Raw genomic sequence first — 18,325 nt, 5'->3', positions numbered from 1 at the left:
TACAACATATTCTCTCCTTCTCACTCAGTTTTCTCTATTTTGTTGAGATATTTGAGATACTTTGCTCGGTAGCTCTGAAGCACTTTCCTATTAAGCTATGCAACACGATCAGGAGTGGCTGAAAGATCCCAGCATAATTATTGGCATTACTTACTGACATGAGAGCAATGATGAAGAAAGGAATTAAGTAACATTTAACTTGAATATTAGTCACACAGCCACAATCTCTGAAGTCATTTTTTTGGCTTATTGCACATGTACTTTGTGATTTATTATACTATTGTGCTGCAGGCAAATACAAAAGCCACATGATATTTCTTTTTCTGAGGCTCATAAACAAATAACATGAAAGTTGTGTTACCTTCATAGACAGCGTTAAATCCCTGCCCGCTGACTGCGTAGTCAGACAGAAGCCACAGTGTGAGCCTGGAGCCTGTACTCACAATGGGTGAGGGCAGCTGGAACCCTGTTAACCTGAGAACAAATGGACAGAAGGACAATAACGATCAGACAAAAAAAAAAAGATCCAATCAACAGCACAGTTGGTCGCAAGGTCAGGTATGAAGCCCACTTCCATCAAGCCAGCTGTTCCCTTCGGCATTCAAGGATAACTTTTTGTATAACGGGGCTCTGAATCATCCACATATTATTAAAATGCTAAGACCTCACCAGGACAGAAAACCTCAACAGATTTATTTCAATCAGTGAAATACAGAGTAACTGCAAACATGTATCCACAGCAAATTAGAAACACAGTAGCCAGTGTGGGAAATAACAAATAGTTGAACAGACAACAAACATAACATTGTCACACTCTGAGTCAACAACCATTTTTATTAACTAACCAGTACCTTTTAGATATGCAATTCAACTGGAAAAGAAAATATTTTTGCTATTTTTACCTGTATTGTCCACCTCACCATGTCAAAGGAATCTAAGTACACAATGTTCTTTTCATGTTGGATGTTACTTTAAAGATGGTATCACCAATAGTCGGAAAACTGTGGCCAATTTCACTTAGTCTTTTGTGCATTTCCATTTTCCACTATACTATATATATATATATATATATATATATATATATATATATATATATATATATATATATATATATATATATATATATATATATATATATATATATATATATATATATATCACAAAAATTGGTCCCAACTTTGATTTTATTAATGAGAACGGCAGAGCCTGAAAGGAGTTCCCAACAGCCTGGCGAACAATCATAGGAGATAGGAGAAACTTCTACACACATTCATAGAGTTGTGGAAATACAAAATGGACATTTTTGGTTTCAAATAATAATGATATTCGAAAGATACTTATTGATTCAAACATCTATCCTCTGGATGTAATTGGTTCAATACACAAAACTGAAGCCACTCTGTAAAACGTGTTTGAAATTTCACTTAGTGAAAAACAGGAACATACAGCTACAGTTATGATGATCTGTATTAAATGTTTAATTAAAAATATGAATGTAAATGCATTGTATACATGTTTTCTTGGATTTGTCATGAATCTAAAACAGCTTTCATTACATAACATAACATAATAGTGTTACTTCAAGCACAGGTGAGGACACATGCTAATGTAATCCATACAACAGTGTCAACACATATTGGTTATGCATGCATGATCTTTGATGTTGTGGCCAAGTGGCCCAGGTGCACATGATGCAGAGAAGCCCGGGACAGACCAAAGGCAGTGCTAAAACAGTGCCTGAATTACATTTTTTATTAAAATGCCAGTGTGCCAAGGCACATGAACATTTAATATGACTTCTGATTAACACAAAAATAAACCCAAACATTGTAAGATCTATTGCTAGATTTAACTCAGCTGGTGTGAGCCATTTAAAAAAGGCAAATAAACTGTTATTTGTGTCATTTTTAGATGTTTAGTTTGATATTTTAGTATGTGTCACCTAGTCTTGTTTGTCCTGCAACAAACAAGACAATAAACTGAGATCATTCATTTCATTTATGGTTCTGAGTGTATTGACACCCTCAGAACTTCATAAATAACTTTCAAGTGCTGCTTTGAGGTTGGACTATTCTTAGTAGCCTAGTAATCAAACTGTTGGCATCATTTCCAGAAGTGATTCTGATGTTCCAAATAAACATGGGCTTATGACTCGTTTCACTTGGATGTTGTGTAATAATGTCTTTACGTGGAACTGAGAAAGTTGGTGACAAATATAATCTAGGTTAGGTGTCATGCTAAAGTGATTTTATTGCATTTCCAGCTATTGACACTGAAAATCAAACGGAAGATAAATAAAATACATAATTCAATCTCGAAATGTAAAATTAAGCTTATCTTCACATAACATGACTTTGGTGTTATTTTTATGAGGATAAGCGTTTGTTAAAATAACGCTATCAAATTAAACATAGTGGTCGTTTACGTCGAATTTAAAATAACGGTTTCCCATTCAGCGTTACTTAACCGTTGAAATGTCGCTGGGGGTTTTTAGCAGCTGTAACGTTAGCCAATTAAATTAAATAATTTAGCGATTTAGCCAAACTACTAAATTTACCTTGACTGCTGTCTGTTTACATTATCCATGTCTCTGCTGATTAAGAGAGCTAAAAGCACCACATTCTCTCTCTGGCTCTGTAGCTAACCCGTTAGCTACTGTAACTAGCTACTAGCTACTCGCAACTAGCTAGCTCACGCTATCTACGTATTATCCCAAACAGGTAACGTTAGCAATGGAGGGCGAGTATCTCCTTTTTTAAACATTTAGCTAAGCACGTCACCTCAATCATTCACATGTTATCACCTTTGAATTAGAGGCTCCTGGGCTCTCAGTGGTGGAGCAGCTTGTCCTTTCAATGTGTGAACTACCCCAGCAGCCAAGGTCAGACCTGAAAGCTTTTCACTTGACGTTAACGTTAGATGAGTGCTGTGAGATATCCGTAGTCTGAACACGTGACTCAACTCCAGTACAGTAGTTCATAATTTATGAGAATAACTACTTAAATCAGTTATTAATTAGGGATGGTCATGTATAATGGTTTGGTACCCTCAGGTTGTACAAGGTAAGGTAAACTGCATAAAGTGACTATTCCCTGATTTTCAGAAGGTGCAGACAGAATTAATAAGTTTGGAGATGTTTAATAAAATACTATAATGACTGTGTGGCAAGTACAACCTCTGAGGGACTAATAACCAATGTACTAAAATTATGTTGGAAACCAGTAATATACTTTTGAGTAATGAGCCTTGTCTTATTAGTACCAGCTTTCAGCAGTTTACCAGGTTCCGCTATTAAATCCATTTAACATGTTTGCCACCCACATGCTGGCAGTACTCATACACACGCACATAGCCTTCTAATTAAAAAACAGGTGTCCTCTGTTCATTTGTTTCCCGTCACTACAGGTTGATTCATCTATGCAAAGGACAATGGTGTTCATCTCACTTTTAGCTCATCCTTAACATTCCCTTTCCCAAGTGTCACTTTACTTTTCATTTCATGTTCCCACATGTGCTCTCTCTCTCTCTCTCTCTCTCTCTCTCTCTCTCTCTCTCTCTCTCTCTCTCTCTCTCTCTCTCTCTCTCTCTGCATGTGTATACCATTTTTTTTTTTTAATAATCTATTACATCCCTGCCTTTTATCTCTCAGTGTTAAGAGAGGCCTCAGTGTTTCACTTCATCCTTAAGTACCACATTGGTGTTGGGAAAAATAATTGCAAAACACCGGTGCAGGAAAGATGAATAGAACCAAAAAGGGAAGAGGACTTTAATACATGCATTACTTCACTCCTCTCTGTGAGATTGTCACTGTGGGATATCAGCTAAACGATAGGACACATGTTCATGCAAATAGCCCCTTCGCTGACCACAAATTGAGTTGGAAGGCAGCCATCTTGGTTCAGCAGCGCACTGCGGGGAAGGGGGGATTGATAGAGGGTATGATGGAGGGGCTGAAAGTGCGGGGAGTGGGGGGGGGTCTACAAACTGGTGGGGATTCTTGCCGCATCCAAATCATGATCATCTGTCATAAACCAGAAACGGCCCCGAATCTTTTGCCCAGGCTAAGAAAAAAACAAAATGGATACCATCAGAAAAAACAAAGAAACTGGCTTCACATGCAAAGGGAGATTAAATATTGCAGTGTGATATGTGCTGTGGCAATCTGAGACGTGCGTCGGGTATTGTGAAAAAGGCAGTTGGGGGATTGCCTGTTATCAAGGAAAAGATCTGAGATATGATTGCAACTGAGCGATACAAAAGAATGGATTTGCAGCACAGGTGTCTCAAGTGAGTGGTAAATTGATGGAGGGAGGATGAAAGACAGGGAGGGACAGAAGAAGACAGAAAGTGAGAGATAGAGAAGGTAGGAAAAATAGCACAGTTATGGGAATTCATGGGCTGTCGCTGCTGAATGGAAAGTAGCGTAATCCCAGAAATGTAGGCCTCTAAGGAGAAGAATAGGTGTGCATGGCTGCATACGCACTGAACAGTATATGCTGTATGTGTGTGAAAGTGTTTGCATAAGCGCATGTGTGTGTGCATGGAGAGAGCAGAGGTCTATTAAGAGGGCTTTCCACCTGACTGGCCTCAGCATCATCTCAATGAAGAACCTCTGCTTCCAATTATCCCACCACTACCCATGGGAGCAAGAGAGGGAGAGACAGATAGAGAGGGAGACAGAGCATGTGTGCAGAAAGATGGCTGTACAGGAAAAGAAGTGGAGATATTGTAATGAGGAGATGGCAGTGAAGAAGAGCAGGTTGAGAGGGCAGAATATTAAAAAAGTAAGGAGGTGGCAGAGACACATCAGTACGTGGGAATGTTAAAACTCCAACCATGAGCCTAAATTGAGCGAGGATGAGTCACAGTGAGAAACGCCTTCATTAGACTCTACAGCTAGTCAAGGCTTCATGCTCACGAACACACACATGCACCATTTGAACATTTCTGTGCGTGTGTGTGTGTTTGTGATCTACCCCCAAATATATGCGTGTTTACAGCTGTAAACAGACAGAGACTAAATCAGGTCATTCGTCCTTTAATCTTATTCACTCAGTGTGTGTGTGTGTGTGTGTGTGTGTGTGTGTGTGTGTGTGTGTGTGTGTGTGTGTGTGTGTGTGTGTGTGTGTATGTGTGTGTGAGAGAGAGAATGTTCTCAGGGTGGAAGGTAAGCACAGTGCTGATACAGCTGATTTTCCCCCAGAAAGAAGGAAGGGGGGGGGGGGGGAGAGAGAAAAATAGATACAGCAGCAAGATTCTGATGGCTGAGGAGAGGGGAGACATTAGCCAATAAATGATGGGTGGTAAGAGAGAGACAGGGAGAGAGGCCGTTGAAGTGCAGAGTCAAGAACTATGTGTGTATTTCATGTGTATCTGTGGGACTGTGTGTGTGAGTATTCTTTCTATATAGGACCCTGTGCAGCTATAACTTTTCAGTGGTCAAGGCCAGGGGCTGATGCTCTGTAAGCTCTAACTCTCCACTGACTGCCAGTGCCTATCACACATACAGAAATGCTGAGAACTACTGCCCCGTCATTGCAACACACACAGACGATTCCTGCTCCAGCTTTTCAGTATGTTTTTTGGCAAAATGAAAATATTTGCTTTCATAAGCGGTTTTTGTTGTTGCTTTTGGTAAACAAAATACAATTTAACATGTATTACCCATTCATCTGACCTGTTTCAGTGTGTATGTCTTTGTATGACTCATCGCTGATTCTACGTAGAGTGAAAAGAAGCTGACCGTGTAGCCTAGTGGAGGTTAAAATGGCACTCCATTCCCACACACATGATTTGATCCTCCAGCTAATAGGAAGACTTCCATAAGCAATTACACTGCATATCTATCAGGCTTCTTATCCTTTCTTTTTTGGGGTAAGCTGTAATGTACCGCGTCACTTCGCCTAAGGGCGTAATCTGGCCTTGATGGAGTTTTATGGTTAGCCTTCAGCTCTCACCATTTCAGTTTAAATTCCTGTTATTTAATCTAGGAAGCCTGCAAGCACGTTACCAGTAATCTTAGTAATTTTGCAAGGGAAGAAGACATTGCGACATCTAACGTGTGCATAACTGTTAATATGGACTTTTAATTTGAACATATGTTTGGTAGTTCTGGCTCTTCACATTGTCCAGAAAAGCATACAGTTCCACAAACAAATCAAACCTAGCAAGAGGCAGCAATGATTTGCAAATATCATACTGTACACTCTGCAGAATGTATGTCTGGCTCGTGAAGAAAGACGGGTGGTAGCATGCAGTTGCTCGTTAATATTCATATGTTTGTGACATCAGAAGATATTTGCGCATCACGGCTGAACACCAAGTGTGGGAGAGCCACTCAGATGTCTCTGACGCTGAATGCTGATGGTGAGATAATCAACCGCAGTCAGCGCCAACTGAGAGACAAACCGCAGTGAAGTCATCAACAAACCAATGTCTCTAGAGGAAGAGGAAGAGAGACGATGAGGAAGATAGAGGCTGATATAAGGGAAAGTGGAAGGGAAGGTGAGAGGAGATGCGGGAGGAGAAAATATTAGCAATGACGTGAGGATATTCGAACAGATGAAGTACTCCAGAGAAAATAGGAGCCGCTAAAAAGACGTGTGTGTGGGGCCTTGACTGTGAAAACAGACAAAATGTAAAAACTTAAACAGCAAAATAATGAAAAGACTTACTTCTGAGTGGAGGGAGAAATAAGGACGAGATAGAAAACTAATGCGATGATGAAAACAAGTGAATACTTTAAAGTGTCAGAACAGTGATAGAATGCCATACTCATGTTCATTTTTGGGACATAAAAAGACACGGGTGGCAACACAGGACTGATTATCTGTCTTTTGATGTGCAGAATAGCTAAAGTCATCAGCAGCTTAAGTAAAGGATGTGTTTGTGTGAAGGAAGGGAGGAGTTTTGGAACATTACCAATGGTTTCACCAGAGATAAGTGCTCCATAGTGTTACATTATATATCTTTCTTAGATCTAATTCGACCTAAGGGCTGGAGTAAGTATGGAGTTTTGGTTTACACACACACACACACACACACACACACACACACACACACACACACACACACACACACACACACACACACATTCACACACAACTTTACTTCCCCTGGAGTGTGTGCCGGTCAGTGAGTGAGTGATGTGACTGGTTTATCTTCAGGCTATCTGCCCTCCATTAACAGTGTATTACATTGCCCTGATGCTATCGGCATCTGCTCAACACCGTAGATACCTGTGAGACAACACAGAGGGCTCACAATCCCTCCTGTTAAGGATTACATACGGAATATTCAGCCGTTAATACAAGTGCAAAAGTCCATGCAGAGTGCTTGAATAACTACTAAATACGTCACTCCTTTTTCTGACAGATACGCATTTATGGACATGATATATATATATATATCATAAAAAGATGCATAATCGGATGCCTCAATAGAGAATCCCTAAATGAACTACATGAAGGCTCTGACAGTAGGGGTAAGGAAGCCATTCTTTGTTCATTTGTTCCCCGTTGTAGAGACATAAGTCAATTACACTTACAGCAAACAAATCAAGACCGACAAATTAAACAAGGTGACGTTCACAAGTCCACTGTGTTTCCCTCTGCTCTGCACAAATTGCTTTGCAATAATCCTCGGGCAGAAAACAATTAGGGATAGAATAAAAGTAATTCAATGTCGTGCCACTCTCGCCCCCTAGGAAAGTGACAAAGCTAAGTGGTAGCCATGAGATATGCCGTTGTTTACTTGCCGAATCGGTGTGCAGGTATGTGTGTGTGTGTGTGTGTGTGTGTGTGTGTGTGTGTTTGTTTGTGTGTGTAGTTTATGACATACAAGGGTGTAGTAACTGACCAAGGAGAGAAAAGGGGCAGATGTAGGCAATTAAAAGCAAACAAGGTGAAATAAAATCTTTAAGATTGGCCACAAATATTAAACAGCTATCTTACATTTGAGATATTAAGTTTAAGTTATATATATATATATGTTGTATTACATTGAATCTACTATTGATTTGACCTTATATACTTACGTATATTATCTCTGAATATTTGTAAAGGTTAGGGGGTGTTTGGTAAGAGTTTTAGTAGTAACAGTAGTAATTGTAGACTCATCTAAAGGTCTTATGTCTAAAGGTTATACAACACGTAGAGCAAAGGAGATCAAATAATGTGTTGTTCTGTCAGCCTTACAAGCAACAAGATTGTGATGCGTTCCAGACAGAGTTGGTTTAGTGAAGTGGTGCAAGGAGTTTGGCATGATGGGGATGTGAGTGATTAAAAGAAAAAGAAAAAAAAACACTAATGTACTGTACACTTGGGTAATGGCTGAGTGCAATGTTGCCTTCCCCAGAATCTCCCAGATAAAAGGATATGTTATTTAATCAAATGCAATCATTTTGCCACTTAGTAAAGCACACATTTGAAATGCCTCTTTCACCAGTCGAGGTTTTTCCTTCCTGTAGCTTTCTCTCTTTGTCTGTGATTCATCATCTTCCCCTGTATGTGGACACCCCTGTGCTTTGAATGTTTGAGCTTGGTAACCAGTCAGCGATCTAAGTCCTGCCGACAAAGCTCTGATTGGTCAATTGTTTCTCCATCTGTATGAAATAGTCATCAATGGGCACACCACCAGAACTACTTGAGTCACTGAATAAATGTAAGATTTGGCCAGCGATTCAAAGGTCTAGGGATCGTTACCTCCGTCAGGGAGATTATGTTTGTTTGTCTGTTTGTCAGGAGGATTATGGAAATACTGCTGGCCCGATTTTCATGAAACTTTGTGGAAGGGTGTAGCATGGGCCAAGGAAGAACCCATCACATTATTGTTCACTTATGGAAACGGTCTGGCGGAAGTATGCACTCTCTGAGTGTCCTTCTAGTGCCCATGGTTAGTTTCAACAATGGGAAATGTTAATGCTACAGCTCACAATGCTGTTTCAGACAACAGTGGGCATTGCCTTTGTGGCAACATCACAGTACCCCTGGATACAAAGCCAGGTCCATCCGGAAATAGGTTTCTGAGTTTGGTTTGAACAGACTTGAGTGGCCTGCACATAATATACCTGACACCGTTCCACTTGTGGCTGAATGAGAGCAACACATCTTGTGGAAAGTCTTCCCAGAGTAGTGTGGGTTGCCATAGCACCAAAGTATTGCTCATTGTTTTGGAATGAGATGTTCAACAATCCCAAATGGGTGCATTTATTAATTAATGCATGTCTGCACTACAAGGCAAAATCCTCACAATTGAGGTTTTCTCCATCGCACGAGGCTCTGAATCTATATTCAAAATGTCATCATTGGCACTGCTCTCTCTGTCTCTCTCTGATCTTCAGTTTGTTCATCGCTCCAGAGAGGGTTGCCACTAATAAACTCCAAAACAAGGTTGGGCAGAAGATCTGATCAGCAGGCAGGGCTGAAAGGGAAACAGTGACCGATGGATCGCCTAACCAGTGCTATTTACTTTCTACCCGTTGCTCTTTTTTTCTTTCCTGTGGCAATGATGATCAAAGAGCAGCAGAGGGAAGGAGACAGCATGGGAAAGGAGAGAAGAGGAGGAGGAGGAGGGTAGGGCATCAGTGTGTGTGTGTGTGTGTGTGTGTGTTACGGAAGTACAGCCCTGGTACTGATTTAGAATTAGCTGCAGGCTTTCGCAAACACTGATTTACTCGTATGTCATTGGTTCCACTCTGTATACTGTCGACGTTCTCACCTTTAGTCCCTCTCTGCCAATAGATCTCAGCATTAATGCCCTTTATCTCTTAATTATGTCTTATTTTGGTAATGGAGTCCGGATTCATCTGTTCTATTTCAGTCATAAACATCTCATCTCATCGTCATTTCTATAGATTTATGTACATCCTTTATGATGGGATTGATGGAGTGTTTTCAACTACTAAATAAGCACAAGTGCAACTGGTCACATGCAACAAGTCTTCTAATTACATGCCAAGCAAATCCTTTTGACACAGCACGGCTAGGGTGTATGTGTGCGCATGTGTTTGTGTGTGGGTGCGTGTGCTTCATCCATTATCACGTTTCACAAGGTGTTTGGATAACTAATTAGACTGCTATGCTCTGCGTCTCCCAGGGATGAACAAGAGAAAACAAAGGGAAAGGGTGAAATCAAGGAAGAAAAACGTGACTGCAGCAACGCTGAGGAAAAAACAACTAAATTAACACAAGCCACAAAAATATGCCAGGGATTTGCCTAAGCCAGGAAACAAATGGTGCACAAGGAGAACGTCTGTGCTTCACAGTCCCATAGATTACAGCTAAAGGGGATGTATTTCTTCTGTTCGGGCGTGTGGTTACGGGGGAGAAATACCATGCCACCATATTGTTGTTGGCTGGCCATCTGTTGGATTCATGCCGTTTTTCTTACCTTTTTTTTTCTGCAGTGAGATTCTTTGGCAGCACTAAGAACCAAACATTTGTGAAAATTCTTTAACATTTTGCGAATATATTTTGAGTTTTGTCGAAAATAGAGTATTTTCTTCTTCTACGAAGTCCATGTGTGAAAAGAAGTGCTTCTATTGTCGTTGTACGCGATCATTTGAAGCATTGAAAACAAAGAGTTGAAGAAGCCGATCTCAAATGAAGTTTTTGTGCAGCAGTTAAAAAAAAATAATTGCTGACATAATTACATTTGTGTATGTTCCGCCTATCCTCATAAAATCTAAATGTGCAAGGATAAGATGTGCACTGATAACAGTCATTGCATCGCTCATGCGTCCCAGAGTATATCGATCAGTTTCTCACAGCGATGAGCGATTAGCTTTAATATTCCTGCAGTTCTTTTGGGTGACTCATGTCATTTATCTCACGCTGTTTGGTTGTAACAAATTGGCAGTGAAGAAAAGCAGGAGGTTGGCTGCAGGTTGATTCTTCCTTCAATCATTACTAAAACTGCCCAGCATGTAGACGTGTCCTCATTTTCTTGTGAGCTCTGCCTTTCTCGTGGAAAAGCTGCTTGCAGGAACGTTATGTTTGGTTGTTGCTGTATGGAGGCAAACCCTATTTGAACCAGCCAAGTCACTATGGTGCCCAACACTATGATGTATGCAAGAATCCATGTAAAGCGACAAATATGTTGTAACTTTGTCTGTTATCAGACGACCATATATTTATGTCACTTCTCAAAGCAAGACAGAATTAACAGCAAACAAATTGCAGAGCGTATCATGTTATTTGGAAAAAGGAATATGTTACAGATTCATGTGCTGTGGGAAATGTGTATTAAAGAGCTCTTGTCACCGTCAGTTTGCAAAGAAGTTTATGAATTCTTGGATAGTGATTTAGAATCAGAATATTTTGCATTGCCATGTAGGTTATAGACAGTGGAGACAATGTACAATATACAATATAAGGACAGGTGGCTGAGCATTACGTTAATGTAACGTGTATTTAGAGCATCCATATGATAGGTATTCATCACTACTTGTGTGTGTGCATGAGATAGCATGATGTATAACCAGCACAAGCGCATTACCTCTGACTTTAGTCAAACCCAGAATTACAAATCAGTGCAGAAAACAAAGAAGTAGCTTTGTTTTTATCAGATAAACTGATAACACTGATGAACTGTAGATTACGGGTGCTTCAGTTCAGAGCAATGGTTACACAACCGCAGTAAGAGCCATTACTCCAACGACTACAAAACCTAATGTGTATTTCTTTGTACCATTTTGCTAAACAGTCACTAGGATTTGCAAAGCGGTCTTTGAGTCGTGGGCATTGACCTGACCATTTAATCAATATTGAGCTGCAGTAATGAGTTGCTTCCACTGACTTCCTTAACCAGAATGTTAAAAAATGAGACGTGGTGTTCCTTTTATATACGCTTTCACCAAAACTGTGGAATTTGTTCAGAGGCACAGCAGACACAGTTTGGCTCTCTTTCACACACATTATGGATTGTTGTAAAGTATATTGTCATTCTTGAAAATGATACATTTGGATTACAGATGGATCAATTCAAAATGACTGGAAACATGAAAGGGAAACAAATCTATGACAAGCCTGCTTCCCAGTCTGCCCTTCTCCTTCCACAGTGTCACATCCAGACATACTGTCCAGACTGCAGCACACTCATGAGTGCCTTAGGTATTGCAATTACAAAAATGTGACTGCTGTGATTTTTCTACTGTATGTAATGAAGTTTTGTTATGTGGTTTGTCAATTTCTATCATAAACAATCTTGTCTTTGTCTTTGTTCCTGTCCTACTGTGTGCTTTTGCTCTGTACATTGAATACCTGTCAAATTCAACAAATAACTACAAGCATTTAAATAGAAATATTAGTATAATATTATTAGCTTATTGTATACAGGACTAATTGGATGTCAAAGATGACCTTGTGTTGACTGATGCAAGCATTCAAAGTAAAACAAAAAGCTGTACATTTTAGCTGTATAAAGTTTCTACCAGATCACTACATTTTCAAAATAGAGCATCTTTAACTCAGTATATCAGATCTGGAAATATTTCACATGAGCATCGTCATCTGCTGTCATGGAAAGCCATCTTGAGCCTCTGCTGCTGTGTTATTCTCCTTGCTAATCACTTTCTAACTAAATCAGCCCTTAGTAGTCCAGACAACAAAACATCATATTCTTTTTTATATGTTTTACCAATTTCCGACAAAGCCCTTTTATGATATCAAATTAAGAGTATTTGACTTAATTATGCTTTTCTCCCTTTTAAATGTCCTTACAGTCAACACAAATAAGGTTTACATTTATGTTTTATGTTTGTCGCAAAAAAAGGAATAATTCTGTTCGTTATTCTTTTGAGGACACATGGGTGAAGTTACACCTCTATTATAAGTGCTTATGTTTCCTCCCTGAAGGTTTAAACGGCTCAATAGACGGGCCTCCCAAAGAAATTGGTGCATTCCTTTTGCCTCAAGTGTGACGCCGAGCACAGAAGAGCAAAAAAAAGAAATATTTTGAAGGGTACGCAACATAATCAATCTTTTATGAGGGCAGGAAAACATTTATTTTCATGCTGCTGCTGCTGCTGAGGTGTATCCTGTTAAGAACATTGATAGGCCTGGAAATGTCAATAAGCAATACACACAATGAGTGATACACAGGATGTAGCATATAAATTCACAGCCATCTCGTTGATTATTTCTCTAATCTGAGGTTACAGGGCCTAATAATTCTGCCTCGCAGGTGAGCAGATTCCATAAATCTTAACATCGTTTCACTTTTTCCCAGCATGAGATGATGAAAAACAAACTATCACTCTTCCTCCTGTTTTTAGCCGACTGTCGTTAAAGCTGGCGTTGATAAGTGGCAGTCTCTCCATTAACAGCTCAGACTCAAAGGAATCATAAATCCTACGTGTGTGTGTGTGTGTGTGTGTGTGTGTGTGTGTGTGTGTGTGTGTGTGTTTTATATGCATGCGTCTGCTTGCATGTGTATCTACATAGCAACAGCATGTGTTCGTCAATGCTCTTCATGACCAGCAAAAACAAATAAAACCATGACTTCTCGACACACACACACACACACACACACACACACACACACACACACACACACACACACACACACACACTATTTGTTTGATGTCGCACAACGTGTTGACATACAAGCATGTGTAGTTCAGGATGAACAGACAAAGAAGAAATGTGTGTATGTAAACACACATTGAACGTGTGTAAAGCACACGTCGTGGAGAGTCATTTCCTCAAGTGTGTGTTGTGAGAGATTGATGACCGAGGCCGTCACTGTCGAAGAATCACTGGCGTCCCAAGTGTTCAGGCAGGAAAGGCCATTGTACGTCACCCGCTCTCACCCTGACCCGCAGACGTTGGCTCTTTACAAGCTTGACTCATCGACTAACACTGTACTCGCTCACACATATCGTATGAGACATGGATAACATCGCAAATGCTGGAGGAGACAGGATATTAAACACACATAACTTTGATCCATTCACTACTGTATTGTATAATAATCTGGGGTAAGTGACAAGCATTCATTTATGTATGTATGTATATTAACCTCCAATCTCAATTTCCCAGAGTCCAAGGTGAAATATTCAAATTGCTTTCAGTCCAAAATACAAAAAGAATCCATTTAAATTATATAAATAAAGAATATTTAATACAGGCTACTTTATTTTAAATGTATATATATATATATATATATATATATATATATATATATATATATATATATATATATATATATATAAAAGCGAAACAAAAATAACTCTGAACATATACACCAGCAGAATGAAAGCATAACATTTTCCCCCCTCTCATGCATATACTGTACGAGCACTTGTGCTCTCGAGTGCTTGCCAAAAAGCAGAAACGTCTCTAAAGCCCTATGTGTCTGGAAAATTACAGTTTTTCAGCCCACTGCCATTTAAAAAGTGTGTGTGTGTGTGTGTGTCTGATGGTGTGTTTGTGAGTGTGGTGTTCATTTTATCTGTACATCAATAAACCTTGATTTTGTTGACACTGAATCATCTTGCTGGGATGGGCTGCACACTCGCCGAGATCCCCCTTTGTAAGCATAGTCTGACACACACACACACACACACACACACACACACACACACACACACACACACACACACACACACACACACACACACACACACACACACACACACACACACTGCCTCTCTCTTCCTCCTCCACACACAAACTCATATTGTGACCCAAACAATAGCACTGATGGCTCACTGTAGTGGTGCTGCCACTCCCAGCACCATGCACTAGTGCTCCTTATTTAGGTCCGATCGAGCCCACAGGCTGAAAATCTGTCCCTTACACATCTCCTCCTCCCTCCCTCCCTCCCTCACTCACTTCCCCGCCCGCCCCTGCCAGAACGCCAGGCCTTAAGTCCCTCCGTTCCATCACTCCATCATCGGGAAGAAGGCATGTGGAGAGAGATGCCTTCACACACCCCAATAGCTTCTCCCTCTGCTGAATTGTACTCAGTGTTTCCAAATTGGCAGTTACAAGGTGAAATGTGACACAGAAGTGAAAAAAAGGATTGCTTTTTACAAGTAAGAAGTGTGCGCTCTCGTACAGAGTGACAGTGAGTGAGCTGGTAGAGGTTCAGTGTCTCGCTTTAGGTCGAGTTAGCTGTTGCTTTAGTCATGGGGAGTGTGTGTGACTTCTGTGCAACAATACCACAGGCTATGTTTAACCCAGAACACCGGGGTTACTTGTGTCAAGGAGGAAGTGCCATAAAAATCAATTTACTGCAGATAAATGAGCAGATAATCCTATTACTGCATTATTAAAATGTAATCAATTATCGCTAACCCCAACAATTTCAACACGGATGGGGGGGGGGGGGGATTGCAAGAAGGGGATTTGAAAGGTTAAATTGAGAACATTTTACGACCATACCAGACAATTTAAGCATATTTTACTGACCTTTTCTTTTTATTTTACAGACGCTACACTATCTATAACTTGTGTTCAAATCTACTTGCATAAACTATATTCAGGCAATCCGTCACATTAAAAATGTAGTTTTCTAAGGTCGTACTATTGTCAGGTAGTGATGCAGCTTAACCATTCTGAAAAGGGTTCATTTAACTGATATATTCAAGGATACTCCTTCATTACGGAGTTAAGGGTCAGATGCTGCAAAAGCTTGGCATTCATAGTCTATGCTGTTGTAAAATCGCTCCCAGTGGACAAACAACATTAAGCAATTACATGGCTTTTGTGAAAATAATAATGTGGATCTAAAGGTCTCTTATTTTTGACAAGGTTGTGGTTTGGTGACTGACTCTCGATAAGGAGCATTCAGCATGAAACATTTACATAACAGGCTCTGTTTGCTGTATTAGAACATTTCAGTTGAGCAATAATAAAATGGTGGTGACAAAAGAGCGAAGAAGGACATTTTAAGCTTTTATCGAGTCAAGGCAAATTGATTCAATTCTCTATTGAAAAATAAATGGAAAGAGAGCTTAGTTTAGCGTAAAGAGACTGAAAGACTGAAAGTAGGGAGGAAACAGCTAGCCTCTCTCTGTGCACAGTTCAACAATGTGCTAACCAACCCAAATTCCAAATTAACAATCTTGTTTATTAAATCGGCACAAAAACGCCAAATGCAAAAAAACAGAAATGTGTGGTTTTAGTGGGAGTTGTGTGGTGGTGACGATTAAGAGCCAGGCACAGTGTGGCCCCTTCACTGAGTTTGATATTACAAATATTGTATGATGATAAGCTCATAGATGTGTGAACTACTGAAGTCAGCTAAAAGGATTTGACCTTGAGGTTAGTGTTGCTGCAGTTCAACCTCTCCCTGTGTACACTTAACCACTTAATCACTGAACCATCTTTAAAAAAGAAAGCTCTGCTTAATTCACAGCAATCAAATGCAGACAGCAGCTAGAGCTCGCTCTTTGGGACATATATCCCCTGCATGAACATTTCTTCTTTTCTCCATTTCAAACAATTGAAAATTCCATCGGATTTTCTCTCCGCTCCCCAGGTGTCAGTCGGGATCGGCAGTTTAATGAAGTGCTGCAGCAACAGACTGACTCACATATGCATTTCCTAAGGAGTGACTGTGACTCATAAAGCGACTGATGCAGCGCACACACACTAGGGTGCATATGTATACTCAGGAGCTTATGCACATATATATATGTGTGTGTATATGTGTATATATATATAGCTGAACTGTTTTTTTCAGACAATGTTCTCTTGATAACATCAATTTACGATGACAGCAAGGAATAATTAAATGGATAGAAAATCACATCTGAAGAAAAGTGTCTGCTTTGAAAAAATAAATCAAAGGTAAAACATTCCTTTTTGATGACGACTTGAGGTTAAACTAAATATTCCCAGCTCTACAACCTATAGCGTGGCATACATGAAAAACACCGCATGCAGGATGCAAAATGGAGAAGAGGCAGAACAGGTGAGGAGGAAATGAGGGGATGTAGGGAGAAATTGGAGTAAGAGGAGCAAGAGAGATGGAAAGAAAATTACTTCTGACACAAGCGGGAGATGAGAGAAGGGAGGACTGAATTATCAAACGTGCATCTCTGTGTGTGCACATGACTGAGTGTGTGTGTGTGTGTGTGTGTGTGTGTGTGCCTTCTTTGAAAAAAGAGGAACTCTGGTGAAAGACAACACAGGCAGAATCTAAAGGAGATCTGTGTTCCTTAAAACTCTTGAGCACTCCTACTGTTTCTCTATCTCTCATTTTCTTCTGTATTATTCTCTCTTTGTCACCCACCCCCCCTTTACCATCTTTTTTTTTCAAATTCATTTTCTTTCCCCTCACTTATTTTCAAAGCGCTTAGAAAGAGAGAGTGGAACGCTTTACCCCCGTCCCGCTGGAGCATCAATATACAACAGAGCCCAGAGGTCCAAACAGGAGAAAGGCTGAGGAGAGCAACACAAATCCATAATGGATTTTCTTCTCTCTTTCATTCGCTTTCTGCAGGGAGATGCAGGAGAGGCAACACTGGCACAGAATGAGAGACGCAGGGAGGGGAGGGGCGAGAGAAGAGGTGAGGGAGAGAGAGAGGTATCGACGGGAAGAAACAGAGAGGCCGACAAAGACTCTAAACAGTGTCAATAACAAACGCCCTTAAGAATAATTCTCTCATCTGTCTCTGGAGGGCTCACATAAAATATTATGTTTTAAACTATTTGCAAGGCCAAGCTCAAGCCAGAAGGTGACAGAAGGAAAAGCAGCTTTGGTGTAGCTTTAGCTGATCAGATGCAGGAATTGTCACAAATGAAGTTAGTCTGCAAGGAAGGGATTGTCAAGGCGTCTGACAGATATTAGGCTGCAAGCAATAATACCCAGAAATACATAAATGCATCAGTAAATAGCGGCTCTGTTGCTGTATCTTATATTTGCAGCTATTACAAGTAGAAGTCTGGCTCTTTAGATGTCAATTCAGCCTAATGCTATTTATTTCTAAAAAGTCCCGAATGGTTGAAAATGTGTAAACCTAGTGAGCATGAAACTCCGCAAACCAGAGAGCAGAGCAGTCTGCGTTGTTAGCACACGGCAGTCCTCTCCGACGCTGATACATTGACAGTTGAGGATGAGACTGTTGATTCAAAAATTGTTTTTTTGAGCCTTCACACCCGACTGAGCTTTATTTCATTTTGCTAGTAGCTCTGGAGCACACAATGTACCCAGAATCACAGTGAATAACCTTTGATGCTGTCGTCGTGTCTGCAGAGTCAGTCTTCCATTAGTCACCAAAGGATCGGCTTCAGCTGCCCCGAAGTGCATCACTGACTGTCTTGATTATACTTCTTTTCCAGTTTCCAGTCCACTACCTTCATCAACACCTTTACGT

General features: G+C 40.2%; 1 protein-coding gene across 1 annotated transcript in view; it reads right to left on the bottom strand.

The window, feature by feature from the left end:
* Nucleotides 1-18,325, bottom strand: part of csmd2 (CUB and Sushi multiple domains 2) — a 217,229-nt gene that overhangs the window by 181,567 nt on the left and 17,337 nt on the right. Inside the window, exon 3 of the mRNA XM_029443772.1 lies at nt 362-474. Coding sequence (XP_029299632.1) covers nt 362-474 — 113 coding nt within the window. The remainder of the gene's footprint in view (nt 1-361; nt 475-18,325) is intronic.

The sequence above is a fragment of the Cottoperca gobio genome, chromosome 11 (assembly GCF_900634415.1).
Source record: "Cottoperca gobio chromosome 11, fCotGob3.1, whole genome shotgun sequence".
NCBI classification, from domain to species: Eukaryota; Metazoa; Chordata; class Actinopteri; order Perciformes; family Bovichtidae; genus Cottoperca; species Cottoperca gobio.
This window is presented reverse-complemented; position numbering and strand designations above follow the sequence as displayed.